The sequence below is a fragment of the Lingula anatina genome, chromosome 1, assembly GCF_051362555.1.
Source record: "Lingula anatina isolate TDL-2025a chromosome 1, LinAna3.0, whole genome shotgun sequence".
Taxonomy (NCBI): Eukaryota; Metazoa; Brachiopoda; class Lingulata; order Lingulida; family Lingulidae; genus Lingula; species Lingula anatina.
The window spans coordinates 43,654,517-43,681,948 of NC_141767.1; the positions used below are offsets into that span (position 1 = coordinate 43,654,517).

Genomic DNA, 27,432 nt, shown 5'->3' on the forward strand with positions numbered 1-27,432 from the left:
CACCAGTCTTGTGCTTGACAAGCTGTAAAAATGCAATCAACAAGAATTTTCAAAATATGCAAAAAATATATATATTACTAAAAATGGTACAATCAAAGTTAAGTTCATCGTAAGGTAGGTCAAAGGTCAATTCCAAGGTCACAGTAAATTGCCAGTATATGACTTCCTATTCAACTTCAATAGTAACTATGGGCCTATCTCTGCCAGGTTTGGAGTTAAAAGAGAAAGAAATTAGCAGAGTTCAGTTCATGATAATAAGTAGGTCAAAGGTCAATTTCAAGGTCACACTTAGATTGCCAGTATAAGACTTCCTATTCACGTTCAATAGTAACTATGGACCTATCTCTGCCAGTTTTGGAGATAAAGGGGAAGCAAAATATGCAAAGTTCAGTTCATGGTGAAAAGTAGGTCAAAGGTCAATTTTAAGGTCACTTTTAGATTGCCAGTATATGTCTTCCTATTCAACTTCAATAGAGACTATGGACCTATCTCTGCCAGTTTTGGAGATAAAAGGGAATCAAATTTTGCAAAGTTCAGTTCATGGTGAAAAGTAGGTCAAAGGTCAATTTTAAGGTCACATGTAGATTGCCAGTATATGACTTCCTATTCAACTTCAATAGAGACTATGGACCTATCTCTGCCAGTTTTGGAGATAAAAGGGAAGCAAAATTTGCAAAGTTCAGTTCATGGTGAAAAGTAGGTCAAAGGTCAATTTTAAGGTCACATTTAGATTGCCAGTATATGTCTTCCTATTCAACTTCAATAGTAACTATGGACCTATCTCTGCCAGTTTTGGAGATATAAGGGACTAAATGTTATAATTTTGGAGTTACCATAATGTGCCATAAATTTCCTACAGAAAAAATTAATTAAAATAAAGAAAAGGTCATTTTGGTCAAAATTCTTGAAATGGGAGGTGCTCTGAAGTTCCAGATGTTCAAATTTGATGAAATAATGTCATTTTTGACCACAAGTTGTCTGCTTTGCCAAGCCTTATGTTTTATTTTTCCGGAGTTCAAAATTTATTATCCATTACCGTACTGCACATTTTGCTTTCACCACCAATATGTACTTTTTGATACAGCGTAACTCGAAAACCGTATGGAATACAAAAAAACGGAGACCACCTCCAGTGTTCTGCTTTACATGCTCTACAAAATGCAAAAAAGAATGGGTGTCTGGCATTAACGGTTCCCGATTTAGAGACAGTTTTCAGTTTCGATATCTTATGGCCGCTAATTCCGTGAAAATGCACCGATTGACCCCAAATTCACGGAGATGAAAGATGACCTGAAGGGTAACACTTTCCATTAATATTATTAGTTAAGTCTGTGTGGTGTCTGAATAAGACCGCAAATAATTTTTTTTTCGGCAAAAATTTTGTTTTTTTGAAAATTTTGGCCCGTTTGACCTTGAAATAAAGGTCAAAGGTCAAATCCAAGGGCATATTTGAAATCTACACATATGACTTTTGGAAAGCTGTCTGTAGAAATTTTTCCCATAATTCCTTCCGTAGGGGAGATAATTAGCATTTAATTTTGCCATTTTTGGACAAGGGTGCATTGCAATGAGTGCCACACCTAGACCCCAATACCGACAAAGCCCAAATTTTACGTGGAACGAGTTGAGATTATAGGTGACCTAAATCCAAGAGATGGGTATGGAGGCCATTACCGTCTAGGAGGAGAAGCGGTAACGGTGACTTGGCGGCGGAGCCGCAGGAGCCGCAGGAGCCGGCGGAACATACGGGTCGGGACTAAAACCATGTGTACCGCCAGCGCCTACGCTGGTGGTACAATAATTAGAACAATTCAAAACAAGAAAGAAAAACGCCTCAAGTTCAGTTTTGTGGTTGTCAACCAGTCCTTGCTAAGACTGTCACCTAGCCCAAACAAGCTGTATTTCGCTTTAAATATGTAGAATCTACACGCTGAACGCAACTGCAACAATTATGGATACGACCAAGAAGATCAAGAACAAAAGCCTGTCGAGAACGGCGACGAAAGCATACCACTCCCCAGCTATTGCGTCGGTCACCTTGGGGACAGCCAACACCGCAGCTGTGTCCGTGGTCTCCATGGTCTGGGTGTCTTTACCGTAATCACCATCATTAGATTTGGCGCTGTGAGCCACGTTGTAAGCACCGCGATCTACACATAAAGCTTTCCCCAGGATGTCAAGGAAGATCTGTCGTGAAAGAAAATCGGTGGTGTTTTATGTAGAAATATAATTAATAGAAATGCAATTAATCATGAGAAAATAAAGGAGAAAATCAGTATAAAGAAGAGTAACAAAATGAAAACAGCTATTTACAGTGTAGCGCCACGTTTGCAATACGTATCCATAATGACTTGACATGCTTTCCTTCTAATAATTCTTTCAGTCCGAAGGCAATTACCATCTCTCACGACTGTAATCTCTTAAGTCTAATCAGGGAATTATATCGGATATAATTCCCTGGTCTAATGTTCTACTCATGATGATGTTCAACACGCCTTTAGGACAAAAGTTTCGGTGAGAATAACTAAACGTATCTTACCAGTCTCAAGACAGAGTGCATTTCACGTTTTGTCGTAATGTTTGTCCACATACCAGAGGTGACAGTAGACAGTATGATGCTGATCGCAACCAACACCATGGAAGACACCATGAAAACAGCTGCAATTTTGCAATAAGTATATTTTTAGTTAAGAACCTAACGCAATACACTATTCATATTTGGACGCCAAGGGCAATTTGTTACAGTTGTACGGCTACGCCTTACCTTTAAATAGAAGGCGAGCAAGAAAATCTCTGCTTACGGAGGATGAAAGTGTGGGGGTATTCTAAACTTTGTCATTGGTCGGTAAAACGTAAACAGTGATGGTAAACCAGATAAAGACGAAGTGTTGTTAAATAAATGATTTTTTAACACATTATTATTAAGAAAAAGTATTTTGGCATGCGATCTTACCACGGTATTATTTTATTTAGAGATATCATAAGAATATTCAAGATTCTTACCTATGATCGGAGGTTTTGCAAATGCCGCAGGCAAAGTTTGCAGTAACATTAACAGGAGCACTGTCAGACATACAAAAATTCCAATACCTGGGGAAATAAAGACTTAAGATTTCAAGGACCCTGACAGTAACCGACAAATAAAAAGAACGTTACTTTAATCTATCAAAAAAAAAAAAAAAAAAAAAGCTTGCTTCCTTTTCCTTAGGTTTTTAACGTTTCTGTAACAATAATTTGTAACAATAATAATATTAAGTGTCTTCATAAGAAGTATGACAAAGTCAACATTTAAATGTCACGGGTATTATATACAGTTAACCTTACAGGGCCGTAGCCTGAGCAAAATGCCAGGGGGGGCAGTAAGCGGACACGAGGGGGCGAAGCCCCCGAGGGGGGAGGGGGTGTCCCCCTACCAGTGTGGAAAATTCTAAATCCCAGGGGGGGCAGCTGCCCCCCCTGCCCCCCCGGAGGCTACGGCCCTGCCTTAAATTGTTAGTTTTGGATTGTTCAACAGCTGTAACTTTACTCATTTTTGATATCAGAGCATAGGAATACAGTAGGCGTAAGAATATGGTCTGTGATGCTGTTTTTTTTATTTTTATTTTATTTTTTTTTTTGCATTTTCACCCAAATCAGACAATGCAGCAGTTGAACAATTCAAAACCTACTGTTAAACATTTTTTGTTTTTGATTAGAATCCCGCCTGTGTGTCTGGGTTTAAATGTGCCTAGGCGAGATTCGAATGCATGGGTATTTCAACTAAGTGGATTGCCAATCTGATCAGATTTGGATAACATATATAACATTGAACATTGAATATCATATATCTCAAAACCGTACTTAATTCACAACCACTAGTACCAATAAATTAAAATGGACAAAATTCAAAAACTAATATTCAAAACAGATTAATGAATACATGAATTGTCATACTTCATACATACCTAGTTGGATCTTTTGCTTACTTTCTTGAGGAAGCAAGAAAATGAAAGGAACGAGGAATGTTAACAGGACACAGGGTGTTACAAATATATATGTGTGAGCAGTTGACAGCCGTTTCAGACGAATCCAGTACACCATGGAAGGAAAAGGTTCAGGACAACATGGATAATATTTAACTGAGACAGATTCGTTAACTTTGCTGACGTCCCATTCATAGTGACCGCGGTACTGCTGCAGGAAAAAAGAGTTTGACTGGTTTACGTCTAACTGACTTTGGAGAACCAAGTTAACCTGCAGAAAACGAAACATAAAACATATTACTATTAATGTAAATATTAATACTTTTCAGAAAAAAAAGATGATTTTGGTGAGTATTAATTACAAGACGTTTTAAATTGTCAGTTGAATACAAGAGAGGCTGCAGTTGGATTGATATCATACTAGATAAGGGAGATATTGTGGATCAGATACACGTACATTTAATGATAACTTCACAAAAGAAGCGCAAAATTTATCTTAACGTAGTCATGACCCAATATGTCTATTTTGATCCAAGATAAATCAGTAATTCTGAAAGGTCATATTTAACAAGTATATATATAATTAACTTCAAGTGTACCTCGTGTCCATTGTAAGTCCAAGATCCAAATTGGAGAGAACAATACTGAGTGTCATAGGGAAACTTGCTGAGGTCGTAATTGCACAGAGCTATGTAGCGGACATGGGGGATCCAGAAGCATGTGCCATCATGAAACACTGCCACAAGAGAGCTTTCTTTGTATTGGCTTCCATAACTGAAATGATATGTTTCGGTTTGGTTTTAGCCATTTCAACATAAGAAACGGTTTCGTTACATGATCACGAATTTTGACGCTTACCGATTAGTCGAGAGGTAGTCACTTTGTCACTTTGCGTCAATTATCCTAGTGACCTGACCTCCTAGGTAGTTAACCCACTCCGCTATTTAGGATCTCTATTGGTCATTGCATGAGCTGGATATGTCACCAATAAATTTTCAATGAGTGTCGCGCGCGCGCACACACACACACACACACGGAGACACACCCACACATAACTTATGAACGACTTTGAAAGTAGCGTAACACTTAAGCCACAACGCTTTTTTCATTACTAACCAAGGAACGACACAACCCGCAGACGATTGAGTGATTTGTTTTTTAAGACTTGCTAAATTAAGTAAAGAAAGATTACCAATAAACAACAGTGAACAGTATGATTCAAACGTGACTTTATCCCATAGTGAAGTAAAATGTTAACAGGATGGAGATAATTTTCTTTTCCAAAGGCCGTATTTAGTAGACTTGACAGGTTCTGAAAACTATCTTTAGGTAGGGGGGGGTGTATGGGGGGGGGGGGGGGGCAGTTGCTTAGTGATATTTTCCCATCAGACAGATTTCTTACTTGTTATAAAGAGTAATGTCCGGATACCAAATGTTGTACGGATTCATTCTTATTGTATTAACACCGTCGTATTCGGCTGGATCCCACGTCAAACGGAAGTCATGCCAAACCTAAAACCAACAATTAATATGATAATTCTAAACACAATGAAAAAGAACAATCTTCACTTTCACTTGTGACAACAAAGCAAACATATCCATCCAACTGAACATTCTAAGAGAGGCGCCGTATGAAGGCAAAGAGATGAAAAAGTTTCGATCAAAAGTATAGAAAACGATTCCTTAAAACTGTTGTTGCTGCAAGTACCTTTCTCTATTTTTTATTTATGATACTCAGAGATAGTTCAGTTAACATCCTGACCAAATGTGCAATTACAAATGAGCACATACATGTACATGTACGTTAAATTTCAGAAAATATTTCACCAAACGGCTGCATTCGGTTTGAAATTTAATGTTTTAACGACAATAAGTGAATAAACTGGTAAATACTAGAACTCGTAATATTGATGTTACAGTGGCTTTCAGCCATTTTGGTAAAACAGTGACGATGGAGTTATCTCAATTTTTTCATTTACCTGCATCAACCAAAAATTGGCGGATAAAGTCTGCCACTGAAAGTCCTGGAAAATGTTATAAGGAAAGGTTATCTATTTCATGAGAAATCGCAAACAGACAATTTTAAATCAAACAATTATGCATCCGGACTATTTTATTTACTGTGATTAAAAATAGAAATAAGGTTTTAAATAGGGAAGATGAAAACTTTCTTTAACGGCTACGATCTGTATCAGTGCCTTCTCAAAACAGTTGGATTACCTGGCAAAGAAAAACATTCAATGTCGGAGTTCTCTAAACAGGGGAATACTTACCACACTTCCTAAGTTAGTCAACTGGAGACCCAAGTTTACCGTCACTGATTCATTAAAGCTTTCAACGGGTCGTGCATAACGATAATATCCTTTCAACAAATCTCGATGTAGCTGGGACTCAGCATTATCAAATTCACGTGATTTATTACCTAAAGAGAAACTCAGAGGATAATTAAAACACTGTGTGGCGACACTGATTTTTTTATCAAAATTTAGATTAAAATGCTACACTTTTCTTTAACGGGTAAAGATTTTATTTCACTTTAACCAGCTTTATCTTTCGCAACAATCTAATCATCGGAATCATACGAATTTTTTTTTTAAAAAAGCGTCAGATCAGTGTCAAAAGCAAGCAGCCCTACAAGATATACCATTCTTCACTGCAAACCTACTGCCAGGATAATGCTTTTAAACAAGTGGCAAGAAACATTATTGAAACAGTTCAAAGTTCACATGCGCGTCTGGGGGCGTTTCCAGAATCAACAGAAAAAGTTACATATTGAAAAGCTTTCTCTGAAACGTCGTCTATTTAAGGTGTGCATATACGTATCTTGTTTACGAATCACAGAGATAGGGTTTGCAGACGTTTGAATGTTTGACTTTCTAACCCTCGACTCGAAAGATTAAAACATGTTTTCAATATAACTCATTGCTCTGGTTTTGCCACTACTCCATTGCTACCGACCTGACTGACTTGCAAGGTCCTGTCGACCTTAACTTCAGTCCTTCTACGAAGTATATAAAAGGATAAATAACCGTACCCATAAAACCACGTCCTCTCTTCCATGGTCTTCCTTGCGCTAGGATAACATCAGCCACAAAGCACAATAGGACGAATTCAAGCACTATAAAACATGCAACTTTAGCCATGTTCTTCCCACAGTGCCCTCACTTCGTAATCTTGTAATCTGCACGCTTTAACTAGGTCATCGAGATGGCATTTTTACCGCTTCTCTAAATAATGTTGGGTCGTATTGGAACGCGCGGGAAAATATTTCCTATTGTTTTTCCTGTATGTTCTATAGTCGAACCAGATGGTTGTGGGTGCACACTAAATTTGAAAAGACAGGTTTTGCACTTAAGCTGAAAAGCCCTAGCCATGGTTTTGACTTTTTTCAAAGCAGTTATTTGTGATAAGTAGATGCCACAATAAGAGTGTAATACTTCAAATTTAAAATATCAAAACAGAAATAAGAAAAAACAGGATGTTGAAGAAAATGGCGTACTTTAAATCAATAGATACTAGACTTATGAAGTCAAAAAGGTACAGTCGACCAATTAAGATCAATCAATATCGAACCTGGTAAATATTTTACCTTTACGTCAATTATGGTATTAAAATATGAATCTATACTTTTATTAAATTCCAAGGGCTTTTGTCCAAGCTGACTATTCTTTTATTATCTTAAGTAAATTATATGAGTATTTCTTACCTGTGTCACCCAAAAATTGGTTGACAGGATTTAACATTTCAAGTGCTGTGGGGACAAAAACTGGCAACCGTTAGTAGGGGGCGATTTATGTTATTAAAATACATCTATGTACACACTTTCTTCAGTAATTTAAGTTGAACCCATTTGTGATGTGTTTTTATTTTAAATTAGCCACGTCGTCCAATTTGTTTGGCAAACGCGCAGACTTTATGCTCTTCTCCAATCTGACAGGAATGATATTTTCATATCTACTGAAAATGCTGAATGCCTCGCCGAAAATTGTTGCGTTGTTTCATTTTTATTAACCAACAAAAGAAAACACTTACGTAATCACCGCACCTTTATTGAGCTTTAAATGTATTCTACATGAGAATCTAGTACGGTATGGCAAGCATATCAATATTCAACAACAGGGAATATTGCGGATGCAAAATAGGCCAAATGTATGTAAAACAATCCTTGTATACATATTAAATAAGTACTTCTACTTATCCTCTTTCTTAGATGTGTCTCGTAGCCTACGTGTATATGTGCAATCGTATTTATTATTTTAAGCTAATCTATTTCTTTGAAATGCATTGAGTTAAATTTCATGGTTTTCATATTTTCATTGGTCTTTCAAAAATTTCATGGCCTATTTAGTCAATTATGTTAATTATGTTCAATGCTTTATCCAAGACATTCAGATTTAGTGCTCTACACACACACACACACACACACACACACAGGCCTACTACAATAAGCTGTGAAATGTACAGATAAAAATACTCAGTAGATAAAAATGTAAAGAATTAGGCAGAGACATATCTGTGAATATCGAGTGAAAAAATCAACCTGTGGCCCTGGTAGAAGGTTGGCATTCAGTGAGCTTTTGACCTGGCTTGTTTTCGTACCGTTTCCCATCCGACTCGTCAACATGGAGAGTCCTTTTCCGCTAAATTTTTACGACAAATGCTTACGAAGCCATGGGGGTGACGCCACGCTCAGTCATAACAATTTTTTCCGTGTATCAATAAAGATTTCACTAGAGCACTATTGTAAGAACCAAATTCACGACCAAGAACACCACAAAAAGTAAGCGATCTACGGTCACTGCTAGTGCCCTCCAATCAGCACTAATTACGTCATGAACTCGAGGCACTGTCAATACATTGTATCTATCATTGACGTCAAAGGCACCATTTTCCAGTTCCTGTACCGGATCGTGCATCTGGAGTTGCGACATTTGCTGTATGGTGGAGACATCTGGTTGGTGAGGGGTGTATGAATCTCTATTGACGCACAAAACTCGCGCAAGCCAACCCAGAAAGACCTGTGAAATAAATATGAAATTTCATTTTTTTTTTTCATGTAACTGAATCATATAACAAGGCAGTAAAGCTGTCAAAAAGCAGCCAATAAGGACGCACTAAATAGGTGATTTTGTTAATTTTCATGCATTAATACAATATGCTTACAGGGATAAAAACTGACCTTTTCAGCCAAATAAATGGACTTTCCTGGTAGAAATTAGATATGTATTTTAGTTCTAGGAATCATTTCTGTAAATTTCATAATCTTAAATATCATGGTTCTTTTTCAATGGTTATTATGGCAACAGTGCCCAAAATATTACATCATAAAATTATGCTTAACAGCATTATCAACACCAATTTTAATAATATAACATAAGTATCAAAGATATTCAGAAATAGTGACTAGCAGTGGTCTTCAAGACCACGGAATTTCAATGTTACACCATGAAAATGCCAATATGTGAAAAGTGAACATTTTACAAAAAATGCGTAACTTCAAGGAAAACAATTCGATCAGTTTGTTTTTCGAACTCGTCCTGTATTTTAGAAATACTGATCGCTCTTGTAAGTTTGAAGACAACTGGCTTTCACTTAGAAATGTGTTATCTGTATTGCATATATGCATATATGAAAGGGGAAAAGGGATAACTTTTGAAAAAGATGGTCCGATAAAGCTGATTTCCAAACTCGATCTATATATTATGAATCTTCATCAGTACGGTAAGTTTGATGACAAAAGGTAAAACGGTTTTCCACCTATCTGTTATCTCTGAAAGTGCACGGCGCAGGTGTAGACGCAGGTGACGGCTATATATATGTACAGACACATCTGTGTCTCTATATAAAAACAGACATATATGTGCAAAATTACATAAGGAAAATGTTTTTCTATATGTGCAAAACTAAAGCTTAACCAAGATATCAGAAAACAAAATTGACCTAAAATCAACATAAATGTGTACTAGCCGTTTTTAAAAGAGGGGGCATTTCTCTCTTTGCCCTAGGTGCATATTCCCAGCAACATGTCGTCAGAACACCAATCCCCAATGATATCGTTACTAAAATCATGCCAGTGACGTAGACCATAGCTACAAAATAAAATGAGAAATCAACACATATTAGAAATACGATATTGTCAGTGTATGGAACTTGGAAGTAAGAAATGATAGCTTAAAAGATTATAATACCCAATCGATGTAGGAAAATTCGATTTTTTTTACTTTCAGGCTTTGATTTTAAAACATATATATATATATATATATATATATATATATATATATATATATATATATATATATATAACACGTCATAACGTGTTTGAATCTTTACCTATCAATGGTACATACGAAAAGGCCGATGGAAGTGTCATCTCCAGCATTAGCAACAAGATTGAATATCCTATGAAAATGCCGATACCTATAAAAGAACAATAGGTTAATTTTTTTGCCGTATTATGTACATGATGTAACAAAACGACTGATGAATCTCTAAGAAAATCACTGCTAAAGTATTTACTATTATTTTCAAACGTTCACAGTTAAGTTAGATTCAACAAAAGACATTAAGCAAGTCAGTTTTTTACTCACTATTTCATGATACTACAGTCTACAAGCAGAGCATCAGCCAATACCGTTTGTCCACTGTACAACACGGTTTAATTTATACATGTATATTACCTAAAGTTGTTTTCTGTCTGGTTTCTGGGGGTAATAGAAACATCAATGGCAGGAGAAGGTTCAATAACATACATGGTGTAACATACACGTATGTATAGTACGTAGTTAAACGTTTCATAGTCAATGTGAATGTCAAATGGGCGAACCCATGTGCACAGCATGGATACTTGATGACGTCACGTCGGCCGCTTGCCATGGTTACATTCCATTCATGGTGTTCTCGAAATGAGGCAAGGCTCACGTAGTTTTCAGAACTGTTCCCATTCAGTTGGATGTCAAGCTGCCATAAATAAACAAATTAAACAAGCAATTAACGGTTATGTAAGCTCATAATGAGTCGATATAAGCTTCCCTTTTTTTTAATAGGTGTCATTTTTGTTTGTGTGTGTGTGTGTGTGTGTGTGTGTGCGTGTGTGTGTGTGAAGTAAGATAATACGCCCACCAACACTGTACCATTGATTCATCGTAAACCCAAGATCCAAACAGCAGCGTGCACTCTTGCGTGTCGTATGGAAACCTGGTCAGGTCATAAGAGCAGTAGGATTTAAGGCGCATATAAGGAACGTAGTACACAACTCCAGTATTCAGGACGACCGCATTTGCTTCTTGAGTGTATGTATCCCCAAAACTGCAATATAATAATCAAGACCGTTAAACCTCCGACCTCTTACTAGTTCTCAAATTAATTTTCTCAGAGATGTCTGTATCGGTTGCCTTTATATCTATAGATATTTGAAAAAGGCAAGTGATTACATTTATTTGCATCGTGGGGAAAGGAAAAGGCTATACTACAATTTTTTTCCTGTAGCTTCCCCTTTCTCAAATAGTTTTATGTCTTGTTTCTCAACCACAAGATATGAATAATGTAGGCGAATATTATACTTTCAGTAGGCGTTTGAATATCTTTCAAAATGTGCAGATTTGCTTGTTGCAAATTACAGTAATAACACTTAATGTACAAGCCACTATACCACCACACTTTATGACCAATTATCTTCACCCAAAACACATTTTCAGTGGCATTCGAAATCAGCCTATAATAGTATCAAATTAGAGGAAACTAATTTCTGCGATCAAGTCCTTCACATTATCCTGTTACGTTTAAACACAAGTTAAACCTACTTGTTATACAGTGTTATGTCCGGTTTCCATAATGAGGCGGCTGGTATTTGCAAAGATTTCACTCCACCATAAAGGTTGGGATCCCAAGAGAGCTGAGGCTCGTTCCATACCTTGACATTTATAAGAATGTAAAGTTGGAGATCGTGTGTTAAAGATAAGCAGGTTTGTAAAGTCATTCATTAAATGCTTTCAAAAGAACTTAAACCTTCTGTGAAATCAATTAATTGGACATTGAACTTGAAAGAAACATATAAAGAATATTGCATCAATAATGTACGTCAGGATAAAGTAAAGATTAAATAGGCCTACACTTACCTCATCAGCCCAAACGTTTAATGAAAGTGTATGCGTCTTTAAATCCTTAAAAAGAGCAAAATCTTTCACTAAAGTGGTATTTTCAACAAAGCATAATTTATGGCAGTAGTTTGCATTTGACATGAAAATGGAATTTTAGTCGAATTACTGACTTTTCCCTAGCCAAAACGTGTAATGCCAGGCTATCACATTATACGTTTAAAATCCAAGAAAAATAACAATGACGAAGCCGGTTTGAAATTTAAGATGCTATTAATAAAACATAACGGTTACGCAGTTGTACAGAAAAGATACTAAACTTCACAGTGTCACACAATTCTTAGATATCAAATCCAATATTTGCTCTCATTTATCCACAGTCATGCAAAACATCTCAAATACGAGTGGCTGCAATGGGATTTCCGGTAACATCATTTTCATCATATTTCTTGCCATTTTTTGCATTTCATCTAGCACATATCAAAACCATTTAAGTGCTGCATTTGCAGAAATAACAAAATGTGGAGAATGTACAAACCACATCGGCTATGTTGAGGATGGACAGTCCAAACCGAACCGTAACGTTATCACTTGCGTTCCTGGCAGGTCTGATGGATTTTACGTAGTTTTTCATCAGGTCTTTATACAGCCGCCTTTCTTGAGTTATGAAACTGCTATTGTCTAAAACAAATGTATACAAATAAATGGACATTTTATGTTTTCTGACCAGAGTGTCAAATGAAGGGGTCCGCTATTCCGAAGGTCCGCTATTATGAAGGTCCGCTATTACATGTACGAAAGTACAGATAGAGCGCAAACAGAACAACACAAAGGTAGCAAATTCTCGCAGTGCAGATTGAAAATAGCGCAAGAGCGTACGTATATGCATACAAGAGCACACTAAACGCAAATGAATAGAAATGCATAGAAACTGACTATGGGCTATGGTAGGAATTTCTAACTTTACATACAACATAAATGTGTTGCCGTTAAAAATGTGTTGTTGTAACAAATGTTTTGTTAAAATTATTTTTAAAAGCAGATTCCTACATAGACATCGACTTGAATAACGATGCTTCCAATAAATATGAAAGCGAGATAACGGAGCATGAAATCCATATACAAAAGACACCAGTGTGAGCACTGGGTTCGAAAACTTAAAGGATTGATGGTTAAATGCGCTTCTTAAACACAGAGTTCAGTGCCCTGATTACACAACTAATACAACTCGTTTAAGCGCAGCTAGCACAACAATAATTTTTTAGAATAGTGGAGCTTCGGAACATGCCCTCAAACTTTCCGAATAGTGGACTTTCGGAATAGCGGTCGATTTCAGATCAAGACTCCTCAAGTTTTCAAAATAGGGGATCCTCGCAATAGCGGACCCTTGGAAGATAGAGCTGCCCCTGAAATGAAGGTAATATCAGTGGCATAATGTTATACACTTACTAGGGGAGACCGGGGCTAGTTTGACCCCGGGGTAAGTTGGCCCCCCCATCTAGTCTCTTTAATAAAGTTACTTTAAGATGCTAAATTATTTCATTTGGACTCACTGCCGACGCTTTCTTAACACTATTGAATACGGTCACTTTACAAAATGATGTGATCAATTCTTTTACCCCATAGTTACTTTGTCATAAATTTATGGGGGGGGGGGGAGGGGCAACTTACCCCGGGGTCCAACTAACCCCGGTCTCCCCTATTGACCAACGAACATTCCGGTGGGTGTTATATAAAGAGGTTGGGATGATCCCTCCCTTCAATGAAAGGATATTACTAGGAAAGCTTGGAGTGGACCGAACAGCCGAAAACACATTAATTTAAAAACCTAACAGGCACACCAAAGCAAACCTGGTTAACGATATCCCTTTATAGACCTTTTTTGTATGTGTGATAGAAACCACATTTAGTTCTGGACTTACTCGTGCCACGATTAGACTAGCTAGATGTACAATATTCAGAGTACTGAGATACACACAAGCCATTATCCATGCCACCTGTTTGGTATATAACCGATATGAAGATAGCGTTAATATTGTATGGGTAGACGACGTCGGTTGACAGCATTAATATCATGTACGAGTACTTACCACCCATATATATATATACATCACCGTTACTTTTTCTTTGACGCCCATTTTCTAAATTTGTGGCATTTAAACGTGCAGTGTAGCACATTCAGGGTGCTGTTGTCTCAACACACTTGTCCTTTTCCTCTCATTTAACCAGTACAGCTTACCTGCGCAAAACACCTGACCTATGACTAGCAAAATGACAGCCTCTAACAACATTGGTATATGCCAAAATTCTTTGCTTCTGTTGGAAGCAGCCATCGCTTCGAGGTTATCTTGTACCAAGACAATTTCTCATTGATTTCTTTAACACCCAGTTGAAGTTCGAAATGACCTGGACCTCTTAATCAACTGTTGCTTATACAGCTCATACGGCTATATACATATACAAGTATCAGTGTGTGTTGCTATCAAGGTGACCCAGTTTTAACGTGAAACCGTGCATTTAACACGATGGTTATAATTCGCCATCCGGCTTGATTTCCCATCTCGCGATGATCGGGAGTCTTGTACAATGTACACTGTATGTATTCGTTGTATGACACCAAAGACCGGGAGTTGGCACCTTATGCACGTTCTTTCTTTTAACACCCAAAGCAACTGGAATTCAAGTAGGCGTAAAAAGTGGGTGGATTTAGGTAGAGAGGCTACCCCCAGAGCTTCTCAGTCTGGATAATCGTTATTGCTGGCGGCGTGTAAATTGTGTCGGCAGCAGGATTAAAGTAAGGACATTAGGGGCGTGCAACAATGTGCTTATACCTTTTTTCTCAGTATTTTATTTATTTATTCATTTTTTTTTTAGCTTTGGAACTTATCTATTGATATTTAAATCAGAAGCGAGAAAACTTTAATACATACAATATGTAGCTCGTAAAAATTTTAAAATCGATGATGTATTTTTACAAATGTATTAAACGGTTTTTATATACATGTATAATATATATATTATACATATATATATATATATATATATATATATATATATATTGACTGCATAGCAGGTGTTTTTCCCTTGTTACGTGCACCCTATACCATCTTATCATTGTAAAGTTACAGTGGAGGCATGATAAAACTTTATTTCTCAATGACCTATTGGAAGGACAGGTACTTCCTATGTTATTTTGAAAATAAATGGAAAAAATGTAGACAGATTCGTAAATAAGGAAGATTGCAGCATTAAGTAGACGAATCTGATTGGTTGGAATTCAGGTAGATGGTTGCTGTATCTACAACAGGTTGTTCGTTTTGCAGGGACGTAGTTACATGTAGATCTAAATTTCACACCACACCTGTAATAAGAGAATATAAGCCTTCCGCCGGAAATTACAGTGGTCTAACCACGGCTATTACTTATGAGTATGCCCATAGCACATTATTGGCTCAGCATCAGAACACTTCTGTGTGAATTAGAGTTGCCAAAGATTAACAATATCCTGTAATTAACAATACACGTAAATTTGATATGAAAAGTTACACCAGTTACATCAGGCGCCTAAGCATGGATGAAACGGTAATCAAAACATATGAACACAGGCAAGGAAAAATGATTTTAATTTGTGTGAATTTTTCAAATGATTTTCTATATTTTCTATAATTTAATTGTGCATTTCAATTTTTAAGGTAAAGAGTGCAAACACACACAAATTGATTAAAGCAATAACAATAATGATGAAGATGAAGATGAAATAAATAAGTGAATGAATAGAAGGATAAATAAAGAAAACATAATAAAAATAAAAAGTAAAAACAGCTTTAGATATTCAGCATCTTTCTCTTTTCCATTTGTGAACACACATATCGCAAGTAAACAAAAGATGTCATGACATTCAGCAGCAGAAATGTTGACATAATACAAGAAATATATTATCTTTTTCAATAAAAAATACACTTGCGAACCTCTTTTATTTCGTACAGTGCGAGCAGAATGGCCGATTTTGAGTGTTCCGTTTCTCGGCTGCTACTTGCAGGTGTCTTTCAAAGGCAAATTTTTATGTTAGATGAGATATTTTTGCAAAAAGCACAATATGTAATGTTAGGCAACCTTTGGCAAAGCGTAAATATAACCTATTAAATTTACTTTAATAGTATTTAAGATAGCAGAAATAAAAGTGAAGCATTATTATGAAAAAAATATTGAGAATGATATTGATTCTCATTCTTGGGTGCATAGATAAAGGTGTTAGCTACACTGTGAAGTATCTGGCCTCAAGGCTGTTTTAGGTGATATTATCACGAATGCAAAGCCCTTCTTTCTTATTTTCACTTACTAGTAATTATCCTAGATTTTGCTTCCTATGCCGATTGCATAACACGTACCACGTTTCTTAATTTATTAACATTTTGGTATTACTGAAGACCTTTACCCAGTAGAGTGGGTATATTTCGGGAAAAAAAGTAAAATGCTAAGCACGCGATCACACTAAATTTGAACTGTTGTACATTGGCCATTGTGTTTGTTTTTTTTTTCTAATCACTGAAGCGTGTGAAGTTTCTGTCAACACTGTGGCCCCTCTATATCTGGTGTGAGCACGTCGGCAATTGCTGGATAACAATTTGCTGAAGGAGGTTCTTAACTTTCCAGACGACCAAATGTAGAAGATTAGATTCAATGCTGAATGGAAATACATCAGTGATGTCACAAGCAGAACAAGAGAACAAGATAACCAATGCTGTTAGTAAAACCGAGAAAAATCGAAGGGATGTAATTTGAGAAGAACATCGTTGTCAGAATCAGTGCTATTTTTAAAGTCAAAATGTCTGCTTTTTGTATTGCGACCGAAGCCGTAAGGACAGTGGTCGTGTTATGGGCTGCCCCAGCAACGCCTTGGTTTGTCTCACTGTTGTTCGTGTCAGTTGGCGCTATACCTATAGATCTACGGGAGCGCAGAGAGCAAAATATCACTGTATAGAATGTAATGCTGACCAAAAAACTGATAACTGCAGCAATAAAGACTATAAGTCAAGTTTTTCTATCTTCTTTCTCCCTAAGTTCTTTGTAAAACATATGATAAAACGTGTAAATGGTGTCTTTTTTTCTTCAAAAGGTATGTCATTTGACAGGGAAACATCACGCCGTGGTTGTCGCACTTTTGTTCGTGTCAGTTGGCACTATAACTATAGATCTACGGGAGCGCAAAGAGCAAAATATCACTTTGTAGAATGTCATGCTGACCACAAAACTGATGACGGCAGCAATGAAGACTAAAAGCCACGTTTTCTCATTTTCTGTCTCCCTAAATTCCTAGTGTTTTTGTTCTTCAAAAGGTATGCCGTATGGCAGGGCAGACTTGCTTTCTAACCTTTATATGGAGCTTTCTATTTTCAAATTATCGGCCATATTAGAAATTAGGAAGGCAATAAAGTTAAAAGATTTTACTATTTATGCGTGGTTTTTATGGCTCTGTTCATTCCAGAAAAAAAATTCCTCTCCCGCCCTGTGGCCTGACGTACCAACTACCACATCTGTGGGAGCGGGCCCTAGGAGACATCCTGCGCAGACTGTCATCACGTGACACCGTTACAACTCAAAATTGCTTTGCCTGAAGAAGGTCTAGTTATTCATGTATTCACCTGGGCCCCTTATCTCGAAAGCATTGCGCATTGCGACCAAGTTCAAGCGTCTCGATTCCATAACTCGCTCATACTCGCCCCATATAATAGCCTCGAAATAAAAGGTGATATCGCTATTCGCAATTCACGATGCTTTCGAGTTACGAGCCCTGGATAGCCTCATTCCCTGAGGAAGATGTTCTGTCAGACAACAAAATATTGGACGTAAATCTATTTAAATATTAAGCTGTTGAGTGAAGAAAAATTAATTCATTCTTATAACATAACACAGCGGATGAAATTCTTTTCGGACTTGTATTTCGTTCTTTTGGTTGATAACCACATCTTTGACGCAAATTTCTTCTCATAACATTTGAATATCGGGGGGTGATAATTGAACATCAATAATTATATATACAAGGAATACAAGCAATATCACGGTGATAATCCTGCTTGAATTAGAGTTGCCAAGGATTATCAATAATCTCTAATAAACAGCACACGTACATTGTACACTAGATATGAAAAATTACACCTGCTTACAGGTGCCCAAGCTTAGATTACATACTCATGAAACTTTTTCATGTGATTTTTCTTTGTTTCCCCTTATTTATGTGCCTTTCAGTTTTTTAAAGTAAAAGTGTCCAAACACACACACACACACACAAATTGATAAAAGAAATATCAACAATATGATACAGATAAAAGATGGACATGAATAAGTGAATGAATAGATTGATAATAAAAAAAGATAATTCATAAAAATGAAACATATAACAGCTTTATTTTAGATATTTAACAACTTTCTTCTTCCCATTTATGACCAAACATATCACATATAACCAAAATGTAGGTTTAAAGCACCAATGTTGGCATACATCATCTTAATATAATCTTTTTGAATAAATATAAATTTACAAACCTCTTCTATTTCCTAGGAGCAAGAAGAATGGTCATTCTTGAATATATTCCGCTCCTCGTACTGGCAGGTGTCTTTTAAATGCAAACATTTTATGTTAAATGAGTAATTCTTGCAAAGAAGACACTATGTAATGTTAGGCAATGTTTGCCAAAGTATAAATATAACCTATCAGTTTTAATGGCATATCAAACAAAAGGAGTAAATGTCAAGATAATTATGAAATAATTAAAGAGAATTCTATTATTCTCATTCTAGGAGCTGAAATGGAGCTGTTTGTTCCACTGTAAAGTACCTGACCTCAAGGTGGATTCAGGTGACGTTACCGCGAATACATAGGCTATTTTTAGAATTCTCATTTAATTATTGTAGATTTTTTCTTGCTTTAACTATGCCTTATATACAAAAATACAAGTACAAAATACACGACGTTTCTTATTTATTAAAAATTTATGAGTCAAAGTTTTGGCATTACTGCAGACTTTTAGCCAGTAGGCCTAGTTGTGGGAGGTATTTCTAAAACTTTTAAGTAAACACGTGATTACCTTACAGTAAGTCTGAACATCGGTCATTGGGTTTTTCTTTGTTATCAGTGAAGCGTGTGATGGTTCTGTCAACGCTATGGTCCTTCTATCCGTTGTGGGGAAATATTATTTTGGACCTCCATATTTTCCAAATTATTGTCTGTAAAGGAGTTACACGCTCCACAAAGTCCAATTTGGTCCAGTTTTGTTGTAGGTCATGTAGGCCATTGATTTGGCGAGTATTGGCCTACCCACATATTGTCTATGTGGTTCAAATATGGTGATTTTGATGACCAAGGTAGCTGCTCATTCCCTTGGTTCTGTAAGTAATCTGCTATTAAAAGTGCTCTATAAGAACCGGCAATCTCACCGTGCAACCTAAAATTGTTCCTATGTTGCCCCCTATCAAATGATAGCCAAATGGTTCCCAGATTATTTCTTTATTTCATCTGGTTCAGGTTTTCGTCGATGACTACCATTGGTGTTTTGGCACCAATGTGATTTCCATTCCAAATACTGACGTTGTTAATGACCTAAGTCACTTTAGATGCGGCACACGCTTCGTCGTTGGCCTCTTCTGGATGTAAACTGTAAACTCTGTTTTGACTGTTGAGCGGAACAGGTGGAATCTTACCTCAATACAGAAAGCCACGAGATTTCAGTGTTCAACCCAGAAACAGTCAAGGTCCCCAATTCATTAAAGAAACAAACAACGATGTTTTGCTGTTTACAGTGGGTTCCTTGGAGGTCGTCTGGTATTCTAACCTACTAAAACCAGTTTGGTGTTCTCTAAGGGCCTTGAAAAGTGCATTTTGGTGGCAATTTACCTCTCATTCTGAACGGACTGGGTGGCTTTTGTTTAGTTGCAACTGCATATCCCGAAAGACAGTGGGTCCTTTGCCCTGGTGGTGGCAATACATTGGGTGTGGCCTCTGTGTAGGTACATCAGTCTGGGCATTACTCTATAAAATTGTGCGGACCGTTTCGTTTGGCACAATTATCTGTCTGGCAATGCCTGTCTTTTTCGCGCCATTCTGCCACAGATTAACAAATTTGTAAAGCACTGCATAGCTCATTTTACACACAGCAAACCAGACCACTTGCATCCAAATTTTAAATTATTCTATGCAGTAGTTGCCGACATATGGATACTTTTTTGAAAGAACCATGCTTTGCCAAACCCAAGCTTTGACCAGCCCAAAGGAGCACTACCCAATTAAATCACTGCATATTACATAATGCAGCAGCGCAACAAACCTGGTATTCAGTTAATTGGTAGCGAGACACCTGACTACACACTTCTCCAATCACATATCTTATATGAGATCGGAGTTTGTGAAAAAAAGAATGCATTTTCACCTAGGCATACCTTCGAAACCGAAATATTCCATATTAAATGTCAAGTCTGTACATAATGGCAGTAGGAGTGACTTTTTATTATTATTATTATTATTATTATTATTATTATTATATAATATATATATCAGTCTGGACCAACAGCAAATGTAGCCCTGTGAGGTCTCATTTGTAAGATTTCCTTCTAATGTAAGACACTTATTCACCCAACCTCTTCATCCCATGAGCCACTGTCCCCTGTCTCTTGCTTAAAAACCTGCACCTCGCCTCACGAGAGACCCACTCCAGACAGTTCGTTCACCACTGTTCTGCTACAGGTTTTACCCGTGCCCACAATTTTTGCCTATTTCATTTTAATCTGTTATTAAGGATATTGTTAGCCATTGACAAAACTACCTTATTTACTACTTACATAATTTTTTTTTATTAACAGATAAATCTTCAGTGTTCAGTGACTACATTAAACATTTACACACGTGTCATCTTACGGGTGGTAAGCATAAAAAAGTTAAAAGATTTATCAGTTATTTGTTATCAGTTTGTTAAGTTAATCAGTTTCTTATCCATTCATTTATCCATTTTAAGGAAATTCTAATGGCTTTAATTTTAGATCCTTACCAACCCAATGAATCAAAATGTTTCTTTTTTTCACACCTTAAACTGTTTATAGCGTCATATAAGATTGCTTCGCTTCAGCAGTTTGTGTATTAGTGAACTAAAAAAGAATCCTAACATATTTAATTGCCATTATTTCACGTAGTATAAGTTTTAAAATCTCTCGTGGTACAAGACAGTGTAGTATTTTATCTCTAATTCTTTTTTACATATTCATTAACGATTTGCTAAGGGAATTATCCGCTATGAACTCTGGAGTTTCATTCGGAAAGAACACGTTTAATAATATTACTTATGCAGATGACATTACAATTTTCTCTACTACTGTGCCTTCGCTCCAGTTGTTAGTTAATGCTTGCCATGACTTCTCCCTGTGTTGGAGATAGAAACTCAGCCTTAAGAAATCTAAATGTATGAAAGCCTTATTGAAATCACACCCAACATGGGCTTTTAGGACAGAATCTCATGGAAAATGCAGATTTTTTAGATATTTTAGGTGTGACATTTAATAACGTGTGTAATGCTGATGATCATATAACAAACAGAGTGAATTCTGCCAATAGGGAATTTCATAAAATAATGTCACAGGGTGTCAATTTTCCAGGTTTAGATACAAAACCCAAGGCCTACTTGTGGCAATCTACTGTAGCTCCATTGATGTTTTATGGTCTTTATGCCCTATGCACTACGTCCAAGGATTTAAAAATTATCGATAAAACTGCAAAACAAACACATAACAGTTCTATGTTCCTTTGCCCTAGGTCTCATACCCCACATCTTTTAAAAGCTTTAGATATTTATAAATGCTTTTTACTTTTAATGTTTACCCTGTTAGTATTCGTACTCTACACACTCCGTCCTCAGGTCTAACAGACAGTATCAGATTTTTAATAAACCGGGCAGGATATAATGCGGGTGCATTTAAATATACTGTAGCATGGTTCAACTTTTAACAAAAGCTTTAAAAAATTTATTCATTTTTTTTTTACTCCTTTATCCTATATTTTCACCTGAACATATTCTAGAAGGATTTTATTACTTATATTAGAACGATTGTATAATGTGATTTTATTATGGGAATTGACCGTTCCCGATGACTTTTTACAGTTAAGGCCACACTTTTTTATTTTTATGGATGACATCAAATTCATTTCTAGGATTACTTTCAAATTACACGCCAATTAATTATACATAGCCATAAAGAGAACGGGGCCGTCGTTTTGGATTGTTATGCCATTGATATTGGGCATGGAGATATCACCTTTTTACAATTATGCATTCTGTCCAAAACAGCATAGATCTATACTAGGTTTTTTGTAGCGAAAAAAGGGTCGACAAGGGCGTCGAGGTATTTGGTGAGCTGAAGGTCGGTCAGGCCACCCGACAGTTTGGCTGCTTCGTGTGAATCGAAGTAGACCAAATGGCATCGACCGAAATGACCTTTTATAGATTTGGTACTATTAAGCATATCTTTGCATCATTTTTTAACATTTCTGTGAAGTGTTCATAATGCTTGATATTCTGAGAGTTCAAATAAAGACAAACTGTATATTTGTTTTATTGATTGCTATACCAACAAAATGCATGAAATAACCTTAAATAGATTTGGTAATATGCAGCATATCTATTCATGACTTTTGTTTTACCTTTCTACGAAGTATTCACAATGCTTTAATATTTTGAGAGCATGGATAAAGACATATTGTTAGTTTGATACGTGTTTCTGTGGTAAAGTTGTGTTTCCAGCTTTGTACTGACAGCATTCCTTTACTTAAGCAGTATTTTTTTTTTGGACTGTTTTTTTTTTCACCCTCTCGCACCGATTTAGGGGTCCCCAGAGGATGTCATCCATAAAAATAAAAAAAGTGTGGCCTAAGTTACCCACTGACTATTCTGACTAACCCAAATCTGTACCAATCATATGGCCACCATTCCTGTCACATCGAAGTGGGTGTGTAAGAATCAGGGAAGGGCGAAGGATTATAAAGTAAGAAGATTAATAAAATGGAAATCACCCGAGGTAGCCTAATAATGAAACTGTTGGCTCTGCACGACATCATACAACCCTAGAAAATGTGCGAGAAACAGCGTAAGGTGTCGTTAACCTTTCAGCAATGTGTGGAATTTTATGTAGTCCTAGAAAACAATAAGAGAGTAACACGCAGAACAAAATTAACACCTACTGTTGTTCAAAACAGCCAGAAGAACATCCATGGATGAGTTCTGTCAGCTTATTTTCGTTGCCACCCCACATTCGCTAGTCTGCCACACTGCCTCCCAATCCCGCTAATTCTCGGAAGACTTTAGAGGAACTAGGATGATTCCCATTCCCAATTTAAAAAAATTAAATGCGATACGTTGGTTACAGGTCACAGTATTGGTCAGTTTATCCTGGATTATCATGATGTAGTGCACGTCTCTAAGGAACACTATGAGCTACATGTATATGGTATTTCAAGGGGCAGATGTTTCCACGGTTTCTTGACACCTCTCAGAATGTTTTTTTTTTTTTCAAACATAAAAATCCAAATATAACCCACAATTTTTCACGTACATATATATGGCTCCAATACCAACCCAATACCAACTACCACATCTGTGGGACTGGGCCCTGGGAGACATCCCGCGCAGACTGTCACCACGTGACACCGTTACAACTCAAAATTGCTTTGCCTGAAGAAGACCTTGTGGTAAGGTCGAAACGTTGTGATATTCATTTCAACGTAAGAATACATTAGGGTGAAGTAAATTTTTCACTTATCATGTAATTTTACTTTTTCACTTATCATGTTATTTACCCAAAATGTAACAGCTTACAAATTACAAGAACATCGAATATTCCGTCCGACGTAAGCAATTTTGTAAATCACTACATCTTTTGATTTTGAATATGTGATGAAAAGGTTAGACAACTTGTGTTTTCATAAGATACAGTCATTATGATTGTAAAGATAAACGATATGCCAACAAAATTGGCACTTTTGTTGAATGAATTCGCATTTCGTTGTTTTGATTCATAACAGTTTTTGCAAAATTAAACCCATAAAATGTGAATACAAGGGTGATAATTGAGCATTTATTCAGTTTATATGTACAAGGAATACAAGTAGTATCACGGTGATAATTCCGAATGATTAGTTGCCAAGGAGTAACAACAGTCTGACTGAACAACATACACACATTTAAGATGAAAAGTTACACCTGCTAACAGGAGCCTAAGCTTAGTTTACATACTCATTCAACTTTTTCATGAGATTTTCTTTATTTCCCTTAATTTATGTGTGCCTTTCTGTTTTTATCATAAAAGGGTCCAAACACAAACACACAAATTAATAAAGGAAATACCAACAATAATGACACAAATTAAATATGGATAAGTGTATGAATTGATGGATAAATAAAATTATAAATTAATAAAAATGACACATAAGACAGTTTTATTACAGAAATTCAAAAACTTTCCCATTCATGACCAAACATATCACAAATATACAAAAAAGGATGTCTAGAAGCACCAATGCTGGCATACAACATCTACATGTATATATAATATTTTTCAATAAAGACACATTAACAAAATAAACCTCTTCTATTTTCCTCAGTGCAAGAAGAATGCCTGGTCTTAAATATGTGCAGTTCCTCGTACTGGCAGGTGTCTTTTCAATGAATTTTTACGTTAAATGAGTAATTCTTGCAAAAAAAGCAAACTACATAAAACTAGGCAACGTTTGCCAAAGTGCGAATATAACCTATTAATTTTAATGACATATCAAACAAAAGAAGTAATCATTGTGAAAAATTATATAGAATTCTATGATTCTCATTTTGGGAGCTTAGATGAAGGTGTTTGTTACACTGTAAAATATCTGGCCTCAAGTAGGTGGATTAATGTAATATTATCATGAATGCAGAGGCCATTTTTAGAATTCTCACTTATTTATTCTAAATTCTTCTTGCTATATCCATGTCTTATACATTACAATACAAGTACAAAATACACGTTTCTTTCTTTTTTAATGTATTATCAACATGTCAACATTTTTGTATTACTGCAGACTTTCACCCAGTAGTTGTGGGAGATATTTCAAAAACTTTTAAGTAAACACGTGATTACCTTACAGTAAGTCTGATCTGTCATTGGGTATTTCTTTATTATCAGTGAAGCGTGTGATGGTTCTGTCAACGCTATGGTCCCTCTATCCGTTGTGGGGATGTCGGCATTTGTTGGACAACAGTTTGCTGAAGGAGGTTCTAAACTTTCCAGACGACCAAAAGTAAATAATTGGATTCATCGCGGAATGAAAATACATCAGTGCCGTCGCAAAAGGATAAAGATATCCTGTGTTGGTAGTAAAACCGAGAAAAAAAGAAGGGATGTAATTTATAAAGAACATCGTTGTCAGAATCAGTGCTGTTTTTAAAGTCAAAATGTCCGCTTTTTGTATTGCAGCTGACGCCGTAAGGACAGTGGTCGTGTTATGGGCTGCCCCAGCAACGCCTTGGTTAGTCTCACTGTTGTTCGTGTCAGTTGGCGCTATAACGATAGATCTACGGGAGCGCAGAGAGCAAAATATCACTGTGTAGAATGTAATGCTGACCAAAAAACTCATGACTGCAGCAATAAAGACTAAAAGAAAAGTTTTCCCATTTTCAGTCTTTTTAAGTTCCTTGTGGAATAGAAGGTAAAAGGTGTAAATGGTGCCACTCTTCTTCAAAAGGTATGCCGTATGACAGGGAAACATCACGTAGTGGTTATTTAAAACCAGGCCGGTCGCAACAGAACTCACGATCGTTTGAATAAAGATGGCTAGATAAACAATCCACGCTCTTAATCGCTTGAAAGGCTTGACGACACTTTGGAGCCTTATTGAAGCTATCACAACCATCGATAACAGCGAATACATAACGGAGAAAGCTGCCGCACCACCTTTTATCTTGCACCATGCCATGTGCGTTGGACCCGTAGACATCGTTTCACCAAGGTGGATCGGAGCCGCAATAAGCGCGATGAGACAGTCAGCAAGCGACAAGGCCACCACGTAACAGTTGAATATAGTTCTCAGTGTTTTGTCTTTGTAGATGCAGATGATGACAACAATGTGTCCTACAGCGGAAAGGATGATGATTATCAATAGCATCACCGTGACGAAATGCAGTAAACGCAGAACAGTATCTGACGGAGCGACAAACTCATTGAATTCTGTGAAGTTGTCAGAGCTCATATTTGGCCAGGCAGGCAATGCTGTTTCCGTGCTGTTGTACATTATAAGATTTATATGATTTTTTCAGTTGATCCTGGAGTTTCTGACTTGTGCTTTCAGTAAATACCAAATGCCAATTTGGTCTAACTTTAGAGGCCTCCCATTTTATATATGCGGGTTTGAGCAATTAACCTTAAGCGGACTTAACGTTTTTCCGCCAATCAACGGTCTTGAAAAGATAGCGTTTTGACCAATGATAACGCTGTTTTTTTCAATTCAGATATTGTCAATAGGAGCACATGCAATGTGTCAGTTCATTGGAAACCGTTTAATGCATTGGTTGCGGATGATAATTTAGGGGCGGTGCATTCATTGATAAATATTAAACTACATAAATGAATTACGATGAATATTATTAAAGTTTAAATGGATATCAAATAAGAGATAAAAAAAGTAAATATATTCTTCTGAGGCCGTGGAGTTCGTAAAGGTAGGAAAGGTTCGTAGAGGAAAGGTTTCAATGAAAAGGTGCAAGTCTGCCTTGCGCGTCGCAGGGGCCACGTGAGTTTGTTTTGCTTCCTGCACACTGGCACGCACTCACCACTTACCAAGAGAATGCAACGCACGGCGAAAGTAATTCGATTTTGCGTCACTTCTGCTTCACACTTGCATCACACGCTTGTGATGACGTACTGACGGCGTACGTCAGTTTTTGCCTCCTCCTCTCCCCTTCTTTCTTTTCCTCTTTCCTTCTTTTCTGCTCTCTAAGCTTCTTCCTCTTGCCTTTGGAGGCATATTAGAAGCTGAATTGAGCAAAATTTGAAAATTTTGAAAATTGTTGTATACATTGCACAATCGACGTTCATTGTCGAGACACGAGCGTGCGTCGCGGGCACGCCTTTTATACTCCAGGCGTGGGGGTGACGCACGTGCGACGTATTCCAGGTGTACTTTCGACTTTGTTCGTTAGTTGTGAGGGCGTGTGCCGTACTCAACACTCAAAGGGCACTTGCTCCTTCATTGCTTGCGACGTGCGTCTTGCACAACGCGCGTCTCTCTTGCACTTGCTCCTTCATTGTTTACGACGTGCGTCTTGGTCCACTTGCGAACTCCTTGCGAGGGGAGCAAGTAAAGCTTGCGG

At 36.9% G+C, this 27,432-nt stretch overlaps 2 protein-coding genes and 1 long non-coding RNA gene across 4 annotated transcripts; 1 reads left to right on the forward strand and 2 right to left on the reverse strand.

The window, feature by feature from the left end:
• Window positions 1-1,181: 1,181 nt before the first annotated feature.
• Window positions 1,182-7,192, reverse strand: LOC106173021 (neuronal acetylcholine receptor subunit alpha-5). The gene is made up of 9 exons (XM_013553996.2): window positions 6,997-7,192; window positions 6,236-6,384; window positions 5,942-5,986; window positions 5,365-5,474; window positions 4,562-4,736; window positions 3,945-4,233; window positions 3,004-3,090; window positions 2,540-2,658; window positions 1,182-2,187 (listed from the first exon to the last, which is right to left on the reverse strand). Exons 1-9 carry the CDS (start codon window positions 7,103-7,105, stop codon window positions 1,924-1,926), a joined length of 1,347 nt encoding a protein of 448 aa, XP_013409450.2. The 5' UTR covers window positions 7,106-7,192; the 3' UTR covers window positions 1,182-1,923.
• Window positions 7,193-7,990: 798 nt separating this feature from the next.
• On the reverse strand, window positions 7,991-14,553 carry LOC106173008 (neuronal acetylcholine receptor subunit alpha-2). The gene is made up of 9 exons (XM_013553970.3): window positions 14,295-14,553; window positions 12,594-12,736; window positions 12,077-12,121; window positions 11,762-11,871; window positions 11,093-11,267; window positions 10,640-10,919; window positions 10,293-10,379; window positions 9,930-10,051; window positions 7,991-8,980 (listed from the first exon to the last, which is right to left on the reverse strand). Exons 1-9 carry the CDS (start codon window positions 14,386-14,388, stop codon window positions 8,693-8,695), a joined length of 1,344 nt encoding a protein of 447 aa, XP_013409424.2. The 5' UTR covers window positions 14,389-14,553; the 3' UTR covers window positions 7,991-8,692.
• Window positions 14,547-26,488, forward strand: LOC147764382 (uncharacterized). 2 transcript variants are annotated; one of them, XR_015331716.1, is made up of 3 exons: window positions 14,547-14,849; window positions 18,854-18,911; window positions 25,541-26,488. It is a non-coding gene; the product is annotated as an uncharacterized LOC147764382 (long non-coding RNA). The 2 variants fall into 2 exon arrangements; XR_015331715.1 differs by lacking the exons at window positions 18,854-18,911; window positions 25,541-26,488 and adding an exon at window positions 16,709-17,090.
• The last annotated feature ends 944 nt before the right edge of the window (window positions 26,489-27,432 follow it).